Source organism: Puma concolor, chromosome B4 (genome assembly GCF_028749965.1).
Source record: "Puma concolor isolate L17-30 chromosome B4, mPumCon1.1.hap2, whole genome shotgun sequence".
NCBI classification, from domain to species: Eukaryota; Metazoa; Chordata; class Mammalia; order Carnivora; family Felidae; genus Puma; species Puma concolor.
Window position 1 is genome coordinate 47,330,394 of NC_141673.1, and position 20,127 is coordinate 47,350,520.

The following is a 20,127-nucleotide window of genomic DNA, read 5'->3' on the forward strand; positions in this document are numbered from 1 at the left end:
GAATATGTAAATTATGATTGCTAAGACAATTTGTTTAAAAGGCTACTGTCTGTCCACTCGTGTCTCATCAGAAGCATCCCCTCCCTTCCCACGTAGTCTGGGAAATGTTTCCAAGTGGCAAAGAGAAGACGTTGTCCCCTGAGAAGTTATGGAGTGGCTGGTCCCAAATTCCTGGAATGCAGTAACCTCTAAAGCATATGCAGGATAAATAGGCTTAAAAGAAGTTGAGGAACTCCAAACAAAGATGAGAACAAAGAAAGAAGAATGAGTCAATTTATTTATACTTTGCACAGTAGTTTCAAATAAACTCCTCATAGAAAAAACGACATCTGGCAACTTTCCCCAGTCCCACACCGCCTTGAATCCATTACAATTCTCTCTGGTTTCTCTTATTAATGTAAGTGTTTTTTAAGAAGAAAAATGTAATCAGTAAAAGCCTGAGTTTAAAGTTTTCCTTGTTGTTTCATACCATATTAGTCCTTATGGGCTATTTAAGAACCACTAATTTTGGGGGGAAACTCTGCTGTAAGCCTTAAGATTCTCCAAGAAAAAGAACTAGGAGTCATATAACTTTGGAAAAGAAATGCCCTGACTACTGGTCCTTTCCTTAGTGCATTGCTATGGTTCTTCATATACACTGATAGTAAAATAGATAAGTGATGACACATGACTCTAAATACACGTGCCTCTCTTTGGTAGATCAAAAATAAAAGAACCTTACTGGGGCACCTGGATGGCTCAGTTGGTTAGGCGTCCACCTCTTAATTTCGGCAGGTCATGACCTCATGATTCATAAATTTTAGCTCCACATCGCGTTCTGTGCTGACAGTGTGGATTGGGATTCTCTCTCTCTGGTTGGGATTCTCTCTCTCTCCCTCTCTCTGACCCTCCCCTGCTTGTGCTCACATGCTCTCTCTTCTCAAAATAAATACATAAACATGAAAAAAAAAAAAAAGAATCCTATTTAAAGAAACCATTTCTTCTTTTCCGAATTCCTATTTCCGAGGGCATTCTTAACGAATCACTTCTAATAACAGAATTTGTAAGCATCTAAACTGTTTTGTGAGGATATTTTGTGATTGCCTTGTTTGATTAGTGCTTTAAATTTTGCCTTTTTTTTTTTTTTTTTGGTGCATTTGCCTACACCTTAGGATTATAGGTAGAATGTTAGAAAGTATATTGAAAATGAAATACAATTTTAGATTAACTTATACGGTACAGTAGGTTGTGGCATGTAGTGTTTAAAAGAAAACAAAAATTGTTGGCCAAACTTGGAGGAGACAGGATTTATAGTAGATTTCCACAAAGGACAGAGGGTATTTAGTGTATTTGGGTGAGAAGACTTCAACTCTGAGGGGCAATTTATGAGAAAATATTATAAACCTCAATGGAAAGGACAAAGCAAAAGATAGGCAGAAGTTAGAAAAGTGCAACTTAGGTGATGGATGAATTTAAAAGAGAGAAAAAAAAAATGTGACCAGGATGCTATTACCAGGCAAACCAACACCTAGATGGCAAATTCAAGTTTACAAAGATGCTTTAACATCTGTGACCTTATTCATTCTTCATAACAGCTCTGGGAAGTACTTAGAGTGATACAATTCCAGTTTTACAGACAAGGAAACCACATTGTTTTCTGAATACAGCAAGAAAAGAAAAAGGTAATGTTGAAAAAAAGCAATGAAGTGGCAAAAAGACTCACGTAAGGGCTGAGGGCAGCCTGTGGGCTGGCAGTATCTAATGGAGAGTGGAGGGGACCATCTCTGACGCTGCAGAAAGGCATGCCAGGCTGTGAAAAGCCATTGAACTTGGGGACAAAATACAGAGGGCCAAAAAAGCTCTCTTGGAAGGCAAGTCATGTGAGCAGAGAAATAGGAAAGGTTCCTTCCATCTTCCCTGAAATGCGCACATGTTTAGGTTTGACCTTTGAGTGTCTGCGAACTTGAAAAGGAAATCTGAGGTCTTGCAGATTTAAAGCCCGTAGAATCTCTGAAAGGGTAGGAATTTCATGTTTTCATTAAAAGATTTCTTAAGAACATATTTTCTAAAAAAATTGGAACAACGTTCCCTTTTCTGCTTATCCTCAGAGTAGATACAGTTGATATAGAAGTCAATAATATAGCTTTATGTATAATCTGCCTGTCTGAAAAAGAAGGGAATATGACTTTCTTCCTATTGCTTTAGCTCCAGAGTATTCTGTTTTGAAAATTAAAACGTAAAATCTTATCTTTTTTGGCAGTTGTCAGGGATGACACCCAAGAAAAGCAACCGAGCATTATAAAAGTTGTTGCAATATTTTGCTTTTATCATCTGTGTGCAATTAAACATTTTTGCTCTTTGGTTATTAGGAACTCTTTGAAAAGCCATTTTCAGATACATGATCATTCAGGTACCCAGGCAGTTGCTAAAAAGCATAAAGTTAGTGCTGAAAACGGAGTAAATTCCAATTTTCGTTATGTGTGGGAGCTGAGCCATGCATGGTATTTTCCACAAAGGAGAGTTTTATTGCTTTCTTCTATTGCTTGGACAATTATGGATGAAACGGTTTTAACTACTGGATGGTCAGTGATGAAACTGCTTTGCGGTTTGCTTTGTGGGATGAACAACTGGGAGTGATTATATTTGTTCTTGGTCAGCACCATTTGCATCAGATTTAGGGAGGACGCCGACCTCTAGACAGGAGAAAGGGGAAAGTGAATGGCAGAGAAAAAAACAAAAAAGGTCAAGTGGACAATGGACAAGATCCTGGGGGGGGGGGCGGGTCTTGTTCTGTCGCTGGTGTGTCAGGGGGGTGTGCACTGGGACAAGTGAGTGTTTTGAGGTGAGAAAGGCAAGAGCACTCTAATAAAAGGCTTCAGGAAGGACTGTAGGCGACCTAGGGAAATCTGCTGTGGTCAAGTTTAATCCTGGGAAAAGAGGCCCTGGAGAAAGCAGATGAGGAAGATAGGAAGGAAGATAGGGAGGGGGGAGGCGCTGGGCGTGGAGGGAGGTAGGGGGCGGAGGGGGGAGCTGGAAAGTGAGAGGGAGCAAGTACGGATCCTGGCTACGACGGCAGGGAGGAGGGCCACTGGGTGGGAAAGAAGTGAAAGTCCGGGAGAGGAGGAGGAGGAGGCAGAGCTCGGTGGGGCCCGACGGGACCCCTGGGCCGCGGAGGCGGCGGCGCGGGGCAGTGGGCTGCGGTGGGAGACAGCGTGGCCCGCGTCGCGGGGGGGGCCCTCGTGGCAGCCTCGGGCGTTGGCTCCTCGGGGCTCCCTCCCTCGCCGGCGCATTGTTCCTTTGCCGGGAGACGAGGAAATTGCCTTTTGATTGCGGAAGTCCGCGGCCGGGGCCCGGGGCGAGGCAGCGCGGGTCAGCATGGCAGCGTGGGAAGGGCGGCGCGCCGCCTGCCCCCGCCGCCTCTCGCGTCCGCAGCCCGCCCGGGGCGGCAGCAGCAGCAGCGGCAGCAGCGGCGGCCCCTGCGCGTCGCCAGCCGGGAGGGAAGCGCTGTGCGCCCGCGGGGCGCGCTGAGCGCTCGCAACAGGTGGCCCCTCGCGCCGGCCGTCGGGGCTGCCCCGCGCCCCCAGCCCCTCTGCCGAGTCCGGGTGGTCACCGCCGAGCGCGATGCTGAGCCATGGAGCCGGGCTGGCCTTGTGGACCGCGCTGAGCCTGCTGCAGGTGAGTGGCCCGACAGGGGTCGCGGGCGGACGCGCCCCTCCCCGCCGACGACCAAAGTCCCACTCCGCTGTCGGGTCGCCTGGGTTGTGTTTTGCAGAGGGAGACGGCAGGATTTCTTCTTCTCCTTTGGGAAGAAAGATCCTCTTCTGAGCCCCCAGCCGGGACTGACAGCTCACACTACTTCAAAGGCGCAAAAGCCACCTTCTTTCTCCAGCTGTTCCCGGGAAAGAGCAGCTAGGGAGAAAGTTGCCACCCACCTTCTCCGCGGGCCTTTTCTCTGGCTGGAGGGCAAAGGGATGGGCCGAGGCTGGGGCTGACGGCTGAGGAGGCGGCTTAGCGACCTTGCAGTGGACAAGTTCCTGGGCAGTCTAGACTGTGGGCTTCACCTGCCTCTGGTTCCTTTGCAGGCTGGTCTGGGGGAGCCAGTGAGATGTAACGTCACCCTGACAGAGTCCAAGGTCTCCAGCCGGTCCGTGTCTCTCCAGTGGAGAACTTTGGGGTCACCCTGTAACTTCAGCCTCATCTATAGCAGTGACATGTCAGGGGTCGCATTGTGCCACCCCACGCGGATAGACAACATCACCTATGGATGTTACCCCAAGGATTTACAAGCGGGAACCATCTATAACTTCAGGATTGTGTCTCTGGATAGAGAAGAGAGAACGGTAGTCTTGCAAACAGGTAAGGGGCGACAGGTGCAGATGGGCAGCCAGGCCACTCTGGGCTGAGCCCTGCCTTTTCAGGATGGTGTTTCATTTGAGTTCCAGGCAGACAAAAATTAAAGGTAAAAATACCTGTGAAGATCAATATTGACCAAGATTTCTAGTTTCTTCAGATCTGGCCAGAAGCAGCTTGGTTGACTTTGAGAGATTTCCTTAGTGCCGAAGACTGCGGACTAGCCCTTTGAAGGGGAGCACAGCAGACAGGAGCTGTGGGCTGTGGGGGGAGTTTGTTAAATTTGTTAAAATGATGTGGTTTGAGCTCCCATCACATTAAATTGTCAAGCCCTGGAATAATTTTAACTTAATGTTTTTAGAATAAATAATGGAAGTGCAGTGATTAGGGATATGCCTTCCCTCAACTTAGTTTTATTTTTGGAACCAGGACATAAAATCTTCAGGAGTAGAATAGAGCCATTCATAGGGGAGAATTGGAAAAATCCCATCAAACGAGGGCATGAAAATTAATTTGTATAACTTGAATAACTAAAACAGCGTAATATCAGAGAAAGTCCTTCAGTTACTCTGGGCTTCAAATCATTTCTTTTCCTTACACTTTTGGCAACCCTCGCAAGGAATAAATGGTAAGAGTATATCTCTCCAGCCTCAGTTTTCTTGTCTGTAAAATAAGAGTGTCAGGCTTGGTCATTCAGGTCCAAGTTCTTACCAAGTGCCAAGCACTTGGCACTTACCTCCTTACTCCTCTCAGCTACCCGGTAACTGTGCTCTAAATTCTCTAACAACTTGGCTGTTTGATGACGTCATCAGTCCTCCTTTTAACAATATCTTTACTTGTTGCACCAGTGAAACTTTAAACTTTTATCCGGGAAGGTCAATTTCACAGAAAATTTCTGGAAGTCAAATTGTAGAAATGTGTTGTCTTACTCCTAGTTCATGGTCAACCTGAACAAAGGTTACTTCCTGAGCTACAGTTCTTTAAAAATGTGTGAGAGCTTTCAGCTCTCAGGGCAGCTAGAGCTGGGTCAGGAAATGTAGCTGGATTCGTGTAATAAGTCAGTCAAATATCAACTCTCTTATTTTTTCAAAGAAAAATTAAGAATGCCCAGTTACATCACTTGGCTTGCTTCAGATGAAACATCTAGATAATTTCTGAGATTTGCAGGAAAGACTGAAATCAACCACATAATGAGAACATTTTACAGACGTTAAGGGGCTGGGGTTTTAGTCATAAAGTTGTTGGTGTCTCAGTTTGTGAGGATGGTTTTGTGAACACTCAGATTGCTAACACTGTGACATTTATGGCATAGAACTTCCAGATGTGTATACTGCATTTGCTAAGATGTCTGTTGAATGGGGCAGAACGATTTTTAAAAATAGGAAAAGGACTCACTGTGGGTGTTACGAGTTAGAATGCGCTCCAAGTTTAATTATGCATGTAGGTGTTCCAAGTCCAGAGACATTTGTGAAATGTAAGACATATTTGCATTTTATTGACTATGTTGAGTTAAAAAAAAAAGACTCCATTGGCATTCAGGCTTTCATCATTTTTCTTAAGGAGTTACTTTTTACAGTATCACAAATATACTTTTCACCACAAATTTTATGAGCTCCCTGATACATGTGAAGAATGAAATTTGCAGGTGATGTTTATATAATGATATTTTCCCCCCATACTTATTTGTACAATGGTAGAAGGCTTAGGATTCTCTACCCTTTAAAAATAACTTAACTTACATAAACATTTTTTACTTAAGATATTTTTAAAATCTTCCAGGAAGGATTTTTTTGGTTGCCTGTTATTTGTTTTTTGTCATTGGTGCTTTCTATATTTTAAGGACACATGTGAATTTTTCATTTATTTGAGAGAAAGTATAGTAGTTCTCTAAATTGCCAGGCTATAGAGATGAACTCTACAAATCCTATTTTACTGTTAGTAAAGCAGGACCAACTAGTAGTGTAATGTGAAGTCTGAGATACAACTTCAATCAAAAAAAAGCTACTCAAAATGTATTGGTCTTTCCTTATTCCATTTTGCCTGTCTTCTCAGTCTAGAATAAAATAGAATGAGAACAAGACATGATTTGACTAGAGATACAACAGTTGCTTAGATGATCTCTGTATCATTCCAAGTGTGATTTGTCTGATTGTTTTTCCTGAGGAGTTGTCTAAAATAGCTAGTTTATTGTCATGTAGACATGACAGTAAAGATAAAAAAGTTTTAACTAAATGGGGACTATTTCAGCAACAATCAGTTTTCACTCCAGATTTTAAGTCAGAATTGAAGAACATCCGTGGATTCAGCAAACCTTTATCAAGCATGGATCCTGCAGGGAATCATGCCAAGTAGTGACTGGTGCACTTATAAGGATGCTGAACAAAACGTGGTCCCAGCCCTTGCAGTCTTATGCAGAGGCTGGAGAAGGTCATGATGAAGGTAGGAACAGAGCTTCATCACTTCTTTCCCAGATGAAGACCTTGCCTGCCTCATGGATCCCACACTTTCATAATCATAGAGAAGACATTAGGCAGTTCTCAGGTTTCTTTAGTCATTAAATGGTTGATGCAACAGCCATAATAAGTTGAAAGCCAACTTATTTAGTTGTGAATTCACTGGAAATCAAATAATGAAGACAACAGATATGGAAAAATTCCAACACTTTTGTAACACTGTGTCCTCAGAGTCTAAGCAGAGAGCTACAAACTGGTAGCCCTTAGGAGTGTCTAGGTGTCTAAATAATAAATTTGTTTCATTTGGCTCACGTAATGTTTTTGAAAAATCCAGATTATTTCACGAGCACTATAAATGGCAAATTTACAAAAATACCAGCTTTATGAAGGTTCCCTTAAAACACTGGAAGATTTGGCAAAGCTAAACCGGTCTGCCTAGAACTCTCTAGAGCTAAGCTGTAGTTTCTCTCCTTTTAGATACCAATCCACTGGAATCCCCCTGGACCAGTTCTTTATTTCTGTACTTAAATGCATACTAAGGGCACTTGAGTTTATTTAAATGAAACTGTAGAGTTTTCATTCAGAACTTTTTGGGGGCTTTTATCTTCCCAGAAATAAGAAGTGGTTTTTCAGTATCTAAAATGGCAACCAGCACATCGTATTCAATAAATATTGATTAAATGGATGGATAGATGGATGAACAAATGGATAGCTGAATGAGTAGATAGATAGATAGATAGATTAGATAGATAGATAGATAGATATGAATGAAAGAGATGAATATTTCAGTGGGAGAATGTATATATACTAAAAATATGATCTGTTGGGTTATAGATAGTTATAGAGCCTTAGGGAAGTAGTCCAGTAGTAGAGAACTTTACTTATAGGAAGAATATCTTACTAGCACACGCCTTCTTGTTAGTCAGGTTCAGCTACTAAATAATCAGCCTAGAATAAAGAGTGAAAAACAATGAGCTCTTTTAATATGGCTAATTCATTTGTCTTTAGTACACTTCAGGAACTTTAATCACCAAATCACCATATCAGCTACTTATTTTCACTTCACAGTGTTTTACTTTTACCAGGGACCCTATGACAAAATACCAGACCAAATGCCTTAAATGACAGAAATGTATTTTCTCAGAATTCTGGAGGCCAGGAGTCCTAGCCCAAGTTGTCAGCAGCTTTTTTTCTGAGGAATCTCTAACTGGCTTGCAGATGCCCACCTTTTTGTCGTGTCTTCTCATGTTTGTTCCGTGTCCGTGTTCTCTAAGGACACCAGTTATATTGGATTAGGGCCCACCCTAACAACCTCGTTTTAACTTCATTACCTTGCTAAAGGCCTTATATTCACACACAGTCACATTCTGAAGTACTGGGGGGTTAGGGCTTCAACACCTGAATTTTGGAGGGACACAATTCAGTCCACAGAGCTTTAAACATCAGCCAATACTTTTCAATAATGTCTGTAAGCTACTTGCATCAAAATCTTTTGCAGAGCCTCTTATAAAAGCATATATTATTGGCTTCTACTCCACATGTAACAAATTTAGAAGGAGTGGAGCCTAGGGTGTCTGATTTTGAACAAATATCACAGTGAATCAATGTACAATGGAGTTCAAGAGCTATTGACATAGTTTTTCTTTTATTCACTGGCATTAAGATTCTGGTACCATTCCTCCCTATGCATGGCTAAATCTATAATACCTAAGAATATTTATTATCTTTCCCAGGAAGAAAATAATACTCTAATATTTGTCTTGTGCTTTTATAGTACACAAAAGACTCTTACTAACTTTATTTAGTAGATAAGAGTATAAAATATTTAGATTAGAGGCAGTTGGGTGGTTCAGTTGGGTAAGTGTCCAACTTTGGCTCAGGTCATGATGTTACAGTTCGTGAGTTCAAGCCCCGTGTCAGGCTCTGTGCTGACCGCTCAGAGCCTGGAGCCTGCTTCACATTCTGTGTATGTGTGCCTCTCGCTGCCCCTCCCCTGCCCGTGCTCTGTCTCTCTTTCTCAAAAACAAACATGTTTGAAAATGTTTTACAAGAGTATAAATTATATATTATACTAACCATATATTGTTTAATTTTATTTTTAGGGAGTATTGTGAAGGCGTAGATTGCATAATGCTTGAGAGCTCAGTTTAAAGGCAGCCTCCTCCATCACTTACTAGTCAAGTTGCCTAGAGTAAGTTACTAACCTCTCCAGGACTTTTTCCTAACTTATAAAATGGGGATGATAATAAAAATAACACCTACTTCATAGGGTCATTTTGAGGTTTTATTTGGTACGTACATAAATTCTAGAATAGTTTTGTCACATACTAAGTGCATAGTAAGTTTACTATTATTACTTTAAGGTTGGGGGTGAGACGGATATTCATGAGAATTAAAAGTCACACAGCTAGTATATAATAGACCCAGAACTTGAACACTCATTTGCTGACTCCATTCCAATTCTTTCCACTACTCTGCAGAAAGGATATGATTTTTAAGTTGGTATTAGTTCTTCCAAATTACCATATAATATCGTTACCACTTTTCAAGTCAACTTTTAAGGAAGAAAAAATACATTACAAAATACCTAAAATCTATGTATATTTAGCCTACACAAGGATGGAATCATGATTAAAAGCATTTTAGTGTGAAGAAATTATAAACAGCTATTGATTTTTTAATTGTGTGGAACTTTTGGTGATGGATTTCAATATTTAGCAATCAGCCATGGGCCGTCTATTTATTTCAGGAATTCTAAGGTCAAGCTGAGCTATGCACATGGAATGAACCAACCTAGTTCTCTGAACTTAATCTTCCTTTGAGTGTTTAGGAAGCTTCCTCCATTAGTCTGACTTTGTCCCTCCATTAGTCTATTGGTGGGCATGGCATTCTACAGCTTAGCTAGAAAGACATAAAATCTCATTTGTCAGACAGAATAAGAGAAGAACAAAGAAACATTTTTTCATCTTCCATTTCCAGACATCAGTTTGCTGGAATACCCCTGAGGGTTAATGGCTAATATTGACGCCTTTCTGACTTTGTAAAAGAAATCAAGCCCGTTCAATGTATATGAACGTACAGAAATGAAGATGAATATATGTCCCTAAACATATAACATGAAATTAAAGGTAACATGGTAGGGGGTGCCTGGGTGGCTCAGTCGGTTAAGCCTCCGACTTCGGCTCAGGTCACGATCTCGCGGTATGTGAGTTCGAGCCCCATATCGGGCTCTGTGCTGACAGCTCAGAGCCTGGAGCCTGTTTCAGATTCTGTTTCCCTCTCTCTCTGACCCTCCCCCTTTCATGCTCTGTCTCTCTCTGTCTCAAAAATAAATAAAAACATTAAAAAAAAATTAAAAAAAAAAAGGTAACATGGTAGGTTTACATATAGATTTCCAGGAATTTTTGTTTTTGGTTTTGCTTTCTTCCTTTTTTATGGGAAAACTCAAACATGTAAAAAAGTAAATGGAATAATATAATTAGCTACCATGTACTCATCACCTACCTTCAATAGTTACCAACTGATAGCCAATCTTATTTCATCTATAGCTCCACCCACTCCCCCACCCCATATCATTTTGATGCAACCCAAGTCATCATTTGATTCCATTTATACATCTTTTAGTATGCATTTCTGAAAGGATTCCTTTTAACATAACCACAATATCATTTAGGTACCTAGCATTAAAAATAATTCCTTACTAGCTACATGTCCAGGTTTGGAGGCACGCATGAAGTGATAGCTCATGAATTTCTACCTAGGAGAGGCTTCTGGGCAGCAATCTGATTGGAAGGAAAGGCCAAGTGACTTCTTTTTATGCAGCATTTATATAGCACTTTAGATAATATTGAGAAAGCCTCATTTGTTAATATCAAAGGGTTGGAGTGGGGCTGCTGAAGGATAGCAATCGGATGGCAGTGTTAACTCTCCATCGCTTGTCAGGGCACCCTCACATGTCAGCAGGGGCATGGTTCTCTGGTGCTCACTAGGAGTGCCTTAGTTGAACCTGTTCTCTCACTCTGTAACACCCTTTCTTCTCTCTGATTTCTAAGTCCTACTTTGACCTTCCCAACTTGCTCATATTAATTTCCTTCATAAAGCCAACCTCTGAGACCTTAGCCCTTAGATATCAGTCTCCATTTCCACATTTAGTGTTGTTGCTGTCCTGTGTTACTCTTTATTATTATTATTATTATTATTATTATTACTATTACTTTTAATTGTTCTTTAAAGTTGATTTATTTATTTATTTTGAGAGAGAGAGAGAAAGCATGTGCAAGCAGGAGAAGGGCAGAGAGGGAGAGAGAGAATCGCAAGCAGGCCCCGCACTGCCAGCCTAGAGCCCAATGCAGGGCTCAAACTCGTGATCCATGAGATCATTACCTGGGCCAAAATCAAGAGTCAGACACCCAACTGACTGAGCCACCCACGCGCCCCTGGCCTGTGTCGCTCTTAACAGCAAGAAAAGCAGCAACATTAATACCGACTACCATTTACTGAGAGCTCGCCACATGCCGGGGCTGCACTTAACATTTACCTCCATTACCTCTTAACACCTACAACTCTGTAAAGGAGGTGTTTTTCTCTTTCACAGATGGGGAAACTGAGCATCAGTGAGTTTAAACAACTTTTTGTTTAAAGTCACAGTTGTAAGTGACGGTGATGGGATTTGGACCCAAGTCTAGTCTGACATCAAAGTCACCCTCCCTAATTATTTACCTTTTGCTTACCTTTTCCACATACGTCTTGAGTGCCTGAGAGACTGTAGACTCTCAGAAGAGCATCTACCACCTAACATACCTAGGGCCAAATACGATGTCCCTCACAGTATCTTGGCACCCAGCACTGCCGTTGATGACGACGTAAATCACTGCGAACACTGCTCTGATTTCCCTTTCAGGGCTATTAAAACTTGGAAAGTTGTTACTACTTGAACTTCATGTCTAGTGTGTAAAGTTGACAAAGTCAAATGCATGTCACTCTGATGTGCTGTCGCAATACAGTATATCCTCTTAAAATAAGCCGGGAAGCTGACAGTAGTCATACAGCAACAACCACAAGGTAGAAGAGAATTACCTCTCTATAACTGTATGTAATGAGCCACAGATTCTGAGCAATTGCTTTCTCATTTTGTTTTCCTGCTCATTTTCTTTTTTTTTTTTTTTTTTTTTCAACGTTTATTCATTTTTGGGACAGAGAGAGACAGAGCATGAACGGGGGAGGGGCAGAGAGAGAGGGAGACACAGAATCGGAAACAGGCTCCAGGCTCTGAGCCATCAGCCCAGAGCCCGACGCGGGGCTCGAACCCACGGACCGCGAGATCGTGACCTGGCTGAAGTCGGACGCTTAACCGACTGCGCCACCCAGGCGCCCCTTCCTGCTCATTTTCAAAAACCCGCACCAAGGGATGCTCTGTGGCTTTTGGTGCCACCCTTGACTTCCATGAGAAAATTCCCAATTATTTAATAAGAATAGTTGGTGTTCATTCCATTTTCTGTAGAGTTCTACAGTCTCCTGGCCACCCTGCTTTTAACTAAATAGTGTCCCAATTCTGTGAAGATACAGAAATGGACCCTGTAACTACTAAAAAGATAGATCTCTTGGCCTAGAGTTAGTGGGTGGTAAACGATAAGGTGGAGAGGTGGGGAATGGTATCCTATTGGCAGAGACCCTGAGTCCCTATGGAGAAACTTAAACTTCAACTCCTGAAACGATCTTGGTGCTATAAGATGGATGAGGGTGGTGATGGGGAAGATAGACAGAGAGATTATTTGGCAACCGTAGAGGAAAGACAGGAAATAAAGAAGGCACCCAGAAAACTCTGGGAGCAGTTCAGACACAAGCACTGAGATCCCAGGTAAAAACAGTAAGGTTAGGGAAACAAAAGGAACAATCAAGAAAAATTATTTTTCAAAAAAATCAGTATAACTTTTATAGCCACAGAATTAGATTTAGGTGTGGTTAGTGTTATTATTCATTTTATCTCGGCCACAATACTCAAGCCACCAAATGGAAGTTCTGTAAGTTTACCTATTATTTTCCATAGACATCTGGTTTGATTGCTTTGTTATTTTACTGAATATGCATTCAAGACATTGCCCACCCTAGGACAGCTAGAAGGAACTTGCAGCCAGGTGTTAGAATCTCAGCTGTACTACTTGTTACCTATATGATATAAATGAGTCACTTAACATCTCTGACTTCCTATTCCAACTGAGAAAGCACATTGTAAATGACCAGATCTTACATAGATACACTGTGATACTATTGTGACTTCAAGAAAAGCTTTTGGTACTAAACCTGGGATTGCCTGCACTCTTGTTTTAAGGTTGAATTTATTTCCAAAATAAATATTATCATTTCAAATTCTAAACACTCTGGACATTCCTATATCAACAGATAATAATGTTGTAGTGGCCATACAAAATAATTTTTAGGGAGGTATTGTTACTTGCATTTTTTATATGTGAGTTTCACCTTCTTCCTAAGTCCCATTTTTTAAAAAGGGAAACAAAGAATTCATTTTGGTACAGAAATTTAGCTAAACTTCATCTTTTCCTCTAAGAACAGAAAAATTGGGTTGACATCAAGCCCACTTAGAAATTATCGGGCTTCCTGTTACTGACAGATTCATTCAAATGTAACAGATGAGTATCACAGAACATTTGGCTGTCCATATTCCAGGTCTGTTTGCAACTAAGAAGTACAAAGATGTCTTAAATTTATAGCTAATGATAAATTGTGATATATTAAGATGAAATTATTGATTTATGGTTTTTGACCATTCTTGTAGTTTATAAAACTTAACTAGTTACTGTATATATGAGAGTGATACATGGAAAAACCAGAAAGGCTATAAATGTACATATGTGTGCACTGATACCTGTAGCCATCAGCATGAATTACATAAGTCAAGTAGGGTTTTCTAATTACATACAAGCTGTCACATGATCAAAAGATTACATACATATAACTAAATTTTCAACTAGCATTAGAAATCTCTCTCTTGCATTCATATATATGTATATATGTGACATTCATTTGCATATATATATGAAATTAACACCCCTTTGGAAGTATCTTAATTTGTTTCTAATAAAATATTGAAAAACAATTCTTTTTAATACAGCAGAGTTTTTCTCGGGCTTAGATTGAAAAGCAGTCTGAAAACTATTTAACTTCTGCAGCATCTGGGGCAATAGTGGACAAGTGCCAGCACAGGACTTTATCGCGGTATAAATGGGGTTTTAAGTGTTTGTTTCCAGTGCAGGTTCTCGCAGCCCAGGCACTTCCCAGTCTCATTGTTCCTTTGTTCTAGCGGATGTACAAAGGATTGACTGTTTTGTTTTCTGGCTCAGAGAGATTAGATAAAGCCTGCATTTCTGAACTTCACCCTCTAGGCACGCAACCTTAAAATTCATTTCTATAGCTTATATTTTGCAGATTATATGTGGTTTAGATGATACTGATCACACCATTATTGTCTTTAACCTTCATCTGGCTTGGAGACAGATGACAGTATTGATCTCCTTTGAGCTATCGCTGGAAAGCAGCTGTCCCTCGCATCCTTGTCCTTAAAATGCCTCTTCAGCAAAAATGTGTCATCTCAACTATGACAAGGTTGTTCTTGAGTTTCGTTGGGAACCAGAATCTCCTGGTAGTGAAGTGCCTTATTCTTGCCAGGCAACAGAAAACTTTCTGTGAGCGGAAATTATGTTCATTCTTTTTGTTAAGATGTCCTTAATTATAGACCATTATGTAGGATAGGAAATTTAAATAATATTGCCAGGGGGGCGAAAAAAAGCTACAGTTTTTCTCCAAGAACCTATAAACTAGAATCATCTTGGGAATTTTTTTATTTTATCTTAATGGTGAGAAAGTTAGGTCATGGGAATTAACTGATAAGATTGTATCAAGTTTTTTATATGAAGAAGGCAAGTAAGGCTGTTAGTTTAGTTTTAAAAAATTGTATTCTACTTCTGCCTCCATTTTATCAGTGATTCAGAGGACACTTTTTTTATGATCAAGTGTAAGTTTATATTGAGTGCCCATTCTGTGCCAGGTAAAACCTGCTTTACACCTCAAAACATCCGAGAATGTAGGTATTATTATAATCCCCAGACAGATGGGAAAGCAGAGATTTAGATGGATTAAGCGACTTGTACAAAATCTTCTGATTGATACATGATGGAGCCGAGGATTTGAACTAAGTTCCGTCGGACTCCAAAGCCCACGTTCTCTGCCACTGCATTTCTCTGCTTCCATGACAAGATCTCCTGCTTATAGAAATAGTAACAGCAGCTAACAATGAATACTCACTATGTGCCAGACACTGTTCTGAGTGCTCTAGAGAAAACCCTCAATTTTATCTTCATAAACAGGGGCACCTGGGTGGCTCAGTTGGTTAAGCGTCCAACTCTTGGTTTCGGCTCAGGTCATGATCTCCTGGTTTAGTGGGTTTGGGCCCCATGTTGGGCTCTGTGCTGACAGCATGGAACCTGCCTGGGATTCTCTCTCTTCCTCTCTCTGTCACTTCCCCAGTCACACTATCTCTCTCTCAAAATAAATAAATAAACTTAAAAAAAAAATTTTAAATCTTCGTAACTATCTTGCCAAAAAGATAGTATTATTATCAGCATTGCACGGATGAAACAGCGAGTACAGCCTGAAGTACACAGCTACAATGAAGGAGAACCTGATTCAGGTCCAGGCTGCCAAACTACAGAGCCTACACCCTTTGGGTGAACCTCTGCTGTGCTTGGGTGTAAACCACACAACTTGCGCTTTGGGCTCTCTGGGTTACTGATGCCTTGGCTTCCTTGTCAACTGACATTTATATTATTATTAGTTCTTGTATTATAAAATGTTAGGTGGCTTGTGGGTTTTTTTTTTGTTTGTTTGTTTGTTTTTGCAGTACGATGTAGTCCTATAAATCACAGCATAAAACACGCACATGAAAAGACATTAGACTGACCACAGGCTGTATTTAGCTTACGTGTGGTATCTGTAGGTGACCCATAGATAGTCTTCTGAGTTGGCTGGCCATAAATGTCTTGTCAATATAGACTAAGACCACCTTGTTCCTATTTGTATTAATGTTAGTCACAAGCAAACACCTTCTTAAAACATATACTGTTCTAAGTAGATTCTAGGATCTGAAGTTTCAGAGTAAAGTTTCAGAGGTTTCATGAGTAAAATGTAATTTGCCAAGTGTAGGGAAGAACTCAGATCTCTATAGCCATGCCACTAAAACATCTGACCTGGCTTTGAGTTTTAGCCTCCAATATCTTGATCAGACTTTCTAGATCAAGAACCAGGTTGGATTTCTGAAAATTGCTCATATGTAAATGTCTCTCAATGTTGCTATTCCCTGCATTCAGAGTAAGGAGAGCCTTATTTCTCAGATGGTCCCACTGCATCATAGAATGGCAGGTCACCAAACACTATTGACTTAGTTCCTGATGCAGGGACAGGTGGCTCATCCTACTTCAAGTCCCACAGTGAAGATTCAATACACAGGAAATGGGATATGGGACTCCTCAAACTCACCCATGGTTTTGAGAGTTGAAACTAAGTGAACAGCTGGGTGCAGGACTAACCCTCTCTACCTTCTCTGGAGGCTTTAGCAGCTCCAAAATGTCCTAGAATGCAAGTTGAGAAAATGTAAGGAATCCCAGCTGTTGGGAGAATTCATTTTGTTGAGCAAACCTAGGCGAGGCTCATAATCAGGTCATCGTTTGTGGTTTTCTGATATTTAAAAACAATCCAAAGTTGTGCCACCTGGGAGGCTCAGTCAGTTAAGCTTCCGACTCTTGGTTTTGGCTCAGGTCATGATCTCATGATTCGTGAGGTCAAGCCCCACACCGGGCTCCATGCTGCCCGTGCAGAGCCTGCTTGGGATTCTCTCTCTCCCTCTCTCTTCCCTCCCCCTGCTTGCACATGCACTCTCTCTCTCTTTATCTAAATATATAACCTTAAAAAAAAAAAAAAAAACAACTAACGTTATGTATACTTAACCCCCAAAATCCACAACCTAAAAAATAAAATGTTCAGGGGCACCTGGGTGGCTCAGTTGGTTAAGTATCTGACTCTTGATTCCAGCTCAGGTCATCATCTCATGGTTTTTGAGTTCGAGTCCTGCATCGGGCTTCGTACTGACATTGTAAATGAACAAACAAACCAAAAAAAGTTCAGTACAAATTTCAAAATTATTTCCTAATGTCTGTATTTTCTATTAAGATTTTTGGTATTTCTCCAGGCATAGCCTGGATGTTTGTCAGTGTGTGGAAAGTGCAAAACTTGCAAGCCAAAGAGCATAGAACCTTTCATGGAATTCTAAGCTCAGAACTTTCTTAACAAAGAAGTTTTATTCAGAAAAAGAAGTGTATCTGACTAGTAGCTAAGTGGGTTTCTTTTTTTAAATGAAATGGTAAGTGTGAAAGTGGAGTAAAATGCCAATTTGTTTCATGGGCAGCAGATTCTCAGAGTCTTTAAGGAAAATGAATCTGTGTTACAGCAAACTAACATGTATTTGCACAAGTCTTTAAGCCATGTCATCTTTGGTGGGTTTTGGCCTTGCAGATCCTTTACCTCCTGCTAAGTTTGAAGTCAATAAAGAGAAGACTACTTCAACCAGTCTGCATGTTTGGTGGACTCCTTCTTCTGGAAAAGTCACCCGCTATGAGTTGGAGTTATTTGACGATAGCCACAAGATACAGGAGACCCAAATTCAAGAAAGTACTTCCTGGAACGAACATACATTTTTTAACCTCACTGCTGGTAATAAATACAATATTGCCATCACAGCTGTTTCTGGAGAGAAACGTTCCCTTACAGTTTATACCAATGGATCAACAGGTAAGACTGTTTATAGATAGTCGAGTATTTAATACAGTAAATTGAAGAGATAAAAGTAAGAACGCCCCCAGACCAAAGATGATAGGTAGATAAGTAGACAGACAGACAGACAGACAGACAGACAAATGCTGTGCAGTGCAGTGGGTAGACTAGACTGAAAATAAGGAGATGTGGCTGCGCTGCTAGCTTGCTGGTTGATTCTGAACAAGTCCTGGAACTTCTCTGGGACTGGAATTTTCTCCAAACTTAAGTAGGCGTTTCCTAATGGCCTTTCTAACTCAAATCTTAGGCAACAGCATTTTCTGCCTCAGGTTCCCAGTTTGTAATAAAACTTATTTTTTAAGTGTTTTCATCCTTTGTATATTCTTTTCAGAACATCAAGTCATGACGTTTCCTAAATATTCTGATGCCCGGAACGAGTTTTTACTTGCCCCCACATGTCCCGATGTCAATGACACACTCCACCTCCTTCCATGAAGTACCATCCTTCTCACCATGCCCTGTCCTCTCGTTTTCTCTCCTGCTTTCTTGCTGTATTTCTGTTTTTCGTCTTGCATAGTTCTTCCCTTTCTTTTCCCTTTGCTGCTATGCCATATCATAGTTCATTGGCAAAAATTACCTTCATACCTGTTAAGTGGGTAAACTATGATGTGACTTTAGGCGCGGACTTTGAAAAGAGCATTAATCCAGGCTCCAGTGAAATTTCAAGAGTGCTGTTTTCGTTACTTATTATACAAATGAGATGTACAGAGAAGCATACATAAATGTGTCATTTTGAATTAAATGTGTCTATGTCTTCTCTAAGGAAATTATCAATGACCCTTTGGCAATGCATTTTATGTCCCTAGTGCCATCTCCGGTGAAAGATATCAGTATTTCAGCCAAAACCAATTCTCTCTTGATTTCCTGGTCCCATGGCTCTGGGAATGTGGAAAGATACCAGCTGACGCTCATGGATAAAGAGACCCTAGTTCATGGCAGTGTTGTGGACAGACATACTACTTCTCATACTTTCCACGGACTGACACCTGGCCACCTCTATAACCTGACCATTGTGACTGAGGCTGCAGGGCTGCAAAACTACAGATGGGCACTGGCCAGGACGAGTAAGTTCCACTAACCAGCTGAACAAGAATAAAGCTCAAATCAAGGAAATGTTTAATAACCAAGGATTATTAAATTATTTGAATAATGGCAATACGGGACAAATTGAAATTCTTATGTTACAGAAGGCCCTTAAGATGTACCCACTTTTCTACTCAGAGAAAGAGAGATTCCCTTTTATTCTAAATTTTAGATGAGCCCTCGGCAACATTCTCAAGTACAGAGTTAACCGCTGATATAGTCTTAGCTTGTCTTTTTAAAATTTTTTTTTTCAACATTTATTTATTTTTGGGACAGAGAGAGACAGAGCATGAACAGGGGAGGGGCAGAGAGAGAGGGAGACACAGAATCAGAAACAGGCTCCAGGCTCTGAGCCATCAGCCCAGAGCCTGATGCGGGGCTCGAACTCACGAACCGCAAGATCATGACCTGGCTGAAGTCGGACGCTTAACCGACTGCGCCACCCAGGCGCCCTAGCTTGTCTTTTTAGTATTTTGTTCTCTTTGGTAAGGATTCCTACTTCCTTCTCTTAAATAAGCATCCTCTGCCCTGTGACATCACTCACAATGAGCCAAGATTACCTTTCTCAGTGCTATACAAAGACCTGCTCCTGTGAAACAGCCATTTCTTAAACCCAGTATCCAATAAAACATGCCCTGAGACCCAAGGCTACAGGAGCTATACTCACAGCCTAACATAGCCGGATAAACTAATCTGTGCTAAGTGGTTTTGTTTTTAAATTTTTTTAATGTTTTATTTATTTTTGAAATAAATAGAGACAGAGTGAGAGCAGGGAGGGGCAGAGAGAGAGGGAGACACAGAATCAGAAGCAGGCTCCAGGCTCTGAGCTGTCAACACAGAGCCCGACATGGGACTCAAACTCACAAACTGTGAGACCATGACCTGAGCCAAAGTCAGACGCTCAACCAACTGAGCTATCGAGGTGCCCCAATCTGTGCTAAGTTTTAATGAATATTTCATGTACACATTCATTCTGTTCATTCATTTGTTCAGTATCTATCGAGTGTAAACTATATGCTAGGCATTGTGGATATAGTAGTGTCTAACAAGGCCAAAGTCTTTGCCCTTTGGAGCTTACATTCTAATGGAGTCTAATGCTTCTGGTGGGTCTAATAAATTCATTCTTTTGATAACTTATTCCCTCTCTTGAGAAACTATCTACTTTTAAGAGAAACTTTTAAGTATGTAGTGACTTAGAAATTATTCTAATGGGGAGAGTTCTTGGGACTACAAGAGATTGGTGAGAAAGATATCTGGGGGCACCTGTACATTTACATACCCTTCATATCACACCTCAAAAGATGTATAAACATTCCCAACAAATATGTACCATATATCTTGGGCCAGCCTTGGCTGGCTCCGT

The 20,127-nt window shown here is 40.9% G+C and overlaps 1 protein-coding gene across 4 annotated transcripts in view; it reads left to right on the plus strand.

The window, feature by feature from the left end:
• PTPRB (protein tyrosine phosphatase receptor type B) overlaps positions 1–20,127 on the plus strand; it is a 115,782-nt gene that overhangs the window by 26,115 nt on the left and 69,540 nt on the right. For 3 of the 4 annotated variants that reach the window (XM_025926649.2, XM_086712817.1, XM_086712819.1), the window contains exons 4-6: positions 4,062–4,335; positions 17,364–17,639; positions 18,488–18,745. In XM_025926649.2, coding sequence (XP_025782434.2) covers positions 4,062–4,335; positions 17,364–17,639; positions 18,488–18,745 — 808 coding nt within the window. Of the gene's footprint in view, positions 1–3,045; positions 3,655–4,061; positions 4,336–17,363; positions 17,640–18,487; positions 18,746–20,127 lie in introns of those variants that run through there. The other variant, XM_086712820.1, reaches the window with a different exon arrangement.